Below are 6,063 nucleotides of genomic sequence, written 5' to 3'. Positions count from 1 at the left end.
TTGAAATTTATTATTATTGTTATTATTAAAAGATATTTTTGTCTTTTTATAATAATAATAATAGTGTAGAAAATATAATTATTTCAATATGTTCCTTTAAATTACAAATAAATAGTATCACTCTAAATATGCTCAAATTCAATGCTAAAAATTTAAATTATTAAAATTTTTTAAAATAAATTTCAAAATTATTAAAAATATTAAAATATTTGAATTAATAAATTATATATTTCTTAAATTTTTGTGGTATTACATGATACAATTAGTATAAATATATTTATTGTTAGTGTAAATATTTGAAACTTATTAATTTTTTATAAAAAAAGTGAAATTAAGAGAGATGTGAAAAGACAGAAGTATTTTTTTAATTGTGGTAACCTGTAAACTTAATTAACTGGAAATTAAATAATTTAATTATAATTGATAATGATTAAATAATTAAGTAATAAAAATAGAGAAATTTTATTGAAATTAAATTAATTATATTTTATAAATAAATTCCCACTTGTAATGCAATATGGCAAGTTTTTTACATGTAATGTGGATCCTGACTCACATGGCAAGTGCCACAGGATCTACATATCATATATACATTATATTTATTTTTTTTTATATAACCTCACTTCACTAAGATAATTTCTTTACTCCATCAAATTTTTTAAAAATATTATTACATTAATAAATCTATACTTTGTTTTTATTGTAAAATAATTACTTAATAATTATTATACTTATTATTTTAATAATTGATATATAATATATGAAAATATAGTATATTTATTAATTTATTTATTTATGAAATTGACATTAATATTACTTATTGCAACTATAAATATTGAAAATGCATTTTCTACCATAAACATTTTGAAAACTTGATTGAGAAATCAAATGGGATATCAGGTAAATGATTCCTTAATTACATTTACTAAAATATATTTTTAATAATATTAATAATAATGCAATGAGGTAACCTTTTTAAAAAAATAAAAACTTATCATTAGGACAATTGTAAAGTTAAAATTTATTATTTATGAAATTATTTTTTAATTAATTAATATTTTTTTAATAAACAATATATTATTATATAAAATAATTTTTTTCTTTGAATTGATGGGTCCGCCCTTGATCTGCCGATCTTTTGCAATCAAGTTGGTCGGATTCCACTATATATTATTCTGAAAAACAAACTCTAAGTCGGGTCAAAGAAGCTTCTTAAAAGCCGAACTTTTTTTTTTTCCAACAAAAGAAGCGTGAAACTTGCCAAGAAAATGTGCTGCTCTCCGTATCCAATAAGGAGAAGACGGAAGAGGATCGGCTTTGAAAAAAAAAAAGGGTGGGCTAGATGAAGAATTGGGGATGAACACTAAAACTAAATAAACCATAATTTGTAAAAATCCTTACGTGAGAATAAAAAAATAAAGTAGGTATCTTTCCCTCTCAAAAGAACTTGCCAACTCTTTTTGGTTGTCACTTATATTTTAAAATTTATTTAGTATTATTATTAAAATTGTTATTAAAAAATTATTTTTTAAATATATGAATTAGAGAATATTAAAATAATAATTTAAAATTAAATTTAATAAATTTTAATTTTAATAACATTAAAATAATATAATATTTTTATTCAAAAAAATAATTTTAAGATTTTAACATCAATGCCAAATATATACTCACTCTCATAACAATGTAAGTTGATGCCAAATTTTTTATTTTTAATTTACTTTTCAATTAACAATTAAATTTACAATCTATTTTTTCTCTTAAAAGTTTTTGCTCTTTTTTTTTATTTTGATTTATAATTAATTTATAAATCAATTGCTATTAATAACCAATTGAAATCAGTTGCTATTAGTTACCGATTTTATAAGTAATTGTAAACCTATTATAAAATTTACTCCCCAAAAATTTCCTTCTAATTTAAAAAAAAAACAGCAATCAATAATCAATTGCTAATTCGCTTCTAAAACTATTACTCATTTTATTTTTCCACCGCTAATTTTCTTTTTTACTACTCATTTTTTCTCCATTTCTTCTATTTTCTCTCATTTTCCTCATCTTCCTTTTTATTCTCATCTTTTTATCTATCATCGTTTCTTTTTTAACTTATTTTCTTCATCATTTTTCTTTCTCATCTATTTTCTTCATATTTTTTTTCTCATCTATTTTTTATTCATCTTTTTCTTTTTCATATATTTTATTCTTCATCATTTTTTTTTCTTATTTATTTTCTTCATCTTCTTTTTTTTTCTCAACTTTTTTATTTAAGTTATTTTTATTTTACATAAAATAAAAATTTTGTACAAATATATTTTTTTGTTAGTAAATTATTTGTAGTATTAATTTTTAATAATTTTTTTGTTATATATATATATATATATATATATATATCTTTTAGTAATTTATCTTATAAATATGTTTTTATATTTAATTTTTTGTTAATATTTTTTATAATAGTTATTATAGTAATTTTTATAATATTTTTATATTAATTTATTGCTAATTTCCATTACTAATTTATTATTTTAATAATTTTTGAAAATTTATTTATTTGAATTTTTTATTTTTATTTGAAAATTTAATTTTTTATAATTTTTTAAAAATTAGCAACTGATTTTTTATTGCTAAATTAGTTATAAATAGTAATCGATTTACAAAATGGATGTAAAATTATTAAATTAAAGACACTAAATTTTTTACAATTGATTATATTTCAATTACTATTAGCAACTGATTTTGATTGCTAAACTAGTTACTATTAACAATCAATAATTTTTTTATTAAAAAAATTATTTTTTTTAAGTTTAATTAATTTAATAACTAATTTAATTATCGGTTGCTATTTATAATCACTTTAATTATTGATTATTATTTATAATCAGACTCATTATAACTAAATAAATCAATTACTAAATATATTAATAATCAATTTTAATGAATTAGCAACAGATTCGATCAATTATTTTTTTATTTTTATATTGCCATCGGAACTATGTGAGAAATATTGGTATTAGTCTAGTAGTTTCTCACAACCCGTTTGGTCAAATCAACTAGAGACGTGGAATTCATTTATAATAATTATAGTTAGAATTATTTGATATGATATGATTTAAAATATACAATTAAATTAAATTTCATTTATATGTAGTATAATTTTATAATTAAAGTTAATTTATTATTAATTATTTTTAAAAAATGTCTTTACAACAAAAATAAACTTTAGATAAAAATTATTCTTATTATATAATTTAAAATTAAATTATTCTTAATATAATATAATAAATTTTTGTATGGAATAAATTTATTTTAATTATGTAAGAGAGAGAGAGGAGGTCCACCAAAAGTGATGGAAGAAAAAGAAAGAGAGCAGATTTTAATTAATCCATATAATATTATAGTTTTAATTTTATAAAATTTATTTGAAATTTCATCTTTTTCAATGGAATTTAATTTTAATTATAAATAATATTATAAAAGTAAATATTTAGAATTAATATTTTAAAATTAAATATAGAAAATACGAAAATTTTAAGCAATTTTTTCCTTAATAAACTTGCCATTGTTCTCCTAATGAACTCGGAAGATCTGGTCCAAGAAACCAAGCTAATCCAGTCTCAAGCAGCTCATCTGGTCAAAGATTCCACCACCTAATTCCACTCAGAGGTCGTCAAACTTACACCTAAAAAGAAAAAATAAAAGGGTAAGTAACTAATCAATAATTAATCTGACAGCTTCCCAACGAGTAACATATACTATTAATCAATAATTAACCTATACTATTAATCTGATAGTAGAGGTCGACTTTATTTTCTCCATTTTTTTTAATAAAATAAAATTTTTTAAAATAATATTTTTCATGATTTTTAAGTTTTTATAATTTTATAATATTTAAAAGGAGGAAATTTTTTTAAAGTATATATATATAAATTTGTTTGAAAGTTTTAAAAGCCTTTAAAAAATATTATATTCTCCTGTTACTTTAAATAACCTTTTTTTCTAAATGGTTAAAGTATTGCAGTTTGTATCTCGTGTATTGCGATCAGATATAAACATTAGACATAGAGTATTTGATATTATTATTGAAATTATTGGTAGAAAAAATATTTTTTAAATTTATTAATATGAGAATATTAAAAAATAATTTAAAATTAAATTTAATAAATTTTAATTATAAAAATATTAAAATAATAAAATAATCTTTTAATTTTTTTTTTCAATGGCATCTAAGAGATTTTGAAAAAGTCAATATTTAAATCTAAACCAGATATAAAAAGCTAATATTATCTTACATAGACTAAGTAATGCTACTAATGTTAACTAAGATAAATTTAAAATTAAATTTAATAAATTTTAATTATAAGAATATTAAAATAATAAGTCTTTTTTAAATTATTTTTTTATCAACATTTAAAATTTTTTTTTTTTGAAAAATAATTTTGATTCTACAACTTCATTGGTACGTACAACTTTGCATCGCTTAACATAACCCAAGTCCATATTTTTTTTTTAATTTTTTATGTCATGGGAGATACATTCCAATTAATAATCAATTAGACTAATTATCTCTGAGCCCCCTTGAAAATCACGGGAGCCAGATATTCTAAAAGGGGAGAAAAATCATTAATAGCATAGTTGACTTTGTATCCTTAGTTCTTGTTCATGGTATTTGTTGAAAGCTAGAACACCATCCGAGAGTACACCGTGGGGTACGATGGATGACTGTTGACCCATCATTTGGACTTGATGAATGCGTGTTGAAATGTAAATATTCAATTTTATTAGGTTTAGAAATGACACTGTTTTGTTTTATCCAGACCAAATCTCATTGGTAGATTCCTGAGATGTCCATCTTCTTCTCTTTTTCGACAGTCTTTCATCATTGCATTTATTATGGGAGAAGAAATGTGAACCCAATTTTAGACGAATTTGTTTTATCACATTTTAAGCTTATTCAGAGAGATTGAAAAAGTCAGATATTTAAAAATCTAAACCAGACGTAGAAGGCTAATATTATCTTACATAGACTAAGTAATGCTATTAATGTTAACAAAGACAAGGCAGGAAGCTGCAATACAACCACTCACTATCACTATATTTACTTCCAAGCGTCAAAACCAACCTTCCCTAAACGCCCCATGCGGACCGTAACCATAACTGGCTGTCTCTGTTGAGTACCAATGTGACCCTGGAATCTGTACCAATGGCGATGGACAGGGACCATGACCTACTGTGAAAGCGGGCAGTTGGAATGGAAATGGCGATGGAGGCATAATATAAGATTGTGGAGAAGGACCGCTGATTTCTGGTAGAGGAGAGCGGATGTCATCCAGGGAAGGATATAAGCACTTGTCTTGCGACCGAACTTGAGCTTGCAATGGTGGGCAATGGACTTTCTCTGGAGACAAATGAATTTTAGTTCTAGCTGGGAAAACTAATCTCGGAGTCGGAGAAGCATCTCCTTTCTTCTCAGCCTTCCCTTTCACCTTATAGGAAAAATTCAAGACTCCATTAGGCTTACCTTCACTCGTTCGAACCTGATAACTCACAAACCTGATAGTGCCGTTGAACTCATCAATCAAGTCCTTGAATGGAACGCGAACTTCCCCAATAGATCTTTTGCCATAGATTACACCTGCGCAGCGTAATTTGAAAACGAGAAATAGATGATCGCCCTGATCAGGGAGGGAGATGGATTTGAGATCAAAATGCATCATGTGATTCCATTCGGGTTTTCCGCCACCTTCTCCGTCAACTGGGGTCTTTTGACGCTGGAGACATTGTTGCTGCTGGTTCTTCCCCTTGAAATCATCATTAGAAATGGAGACCACTGCATAGACCGATAGCTTATGAAAGAAATTGAAGGCTTTCAAACCTCTGCAAGAAATTAGTTTGAGTTCCAGAGAAACCCACTCCATGATATTTTAATAATATCAGTTGCTCTCTCTTTGATTCTCTTCTGATTCAGGCATTAGGCACCGAGCAAAATCAGACGTATAAAGCCCGAAGGCTTAAACCAACGAAGTCTCGGCGTACAAGCCACGGTTTGACTGAGACTGAGGACCCCAT

At 24.2% G+C, this 6,063-nt stretch overlaps 1 protein-coding gene across 1 annotated transcript; it reads right to left on the bottom strand.

The window, feature by feature from the left end:
- Window positions 1-4,994: 4,994 nt before the first annotated feature.
- On the bottom strand, window positions 4,995-6,063 carry LOC110667167 (protein SRC2 homolog). Its single transcript, XM_021827929.2, has one exon. The coding sequence runs from the start codon at window positions 5,910-5,912 to the stop codon at window positions 5,106-5,108; it is 807 nt and encodes a 268-aa protein (XP_021683621.2). The 5' UTR covers window positions 5,913-6,063; the 3' UTR covers window positions 4,995-5,105.

This window comes from Hevea brasiliensis, chromosome 5 (genome assembly GCF_030052815.1).
Source record: "Hevea brasiliensis isolate MT/VB/25A 57/8 chromosome 5, ASM3005281v1, whole genome shotgun sequence".
Classification (NCBI taxonomy): Eukaryota; Viridiplantae; Streptophyta; class Magnoliopsida; order Malpighiales; family Euphorbiaceae; genus Hevea; species Hevea brasiliensis.
Note: the sequence above shows the minus strand (reverse complement) of the source record. Positions and strands in the feature narration are given on the sequence as shown.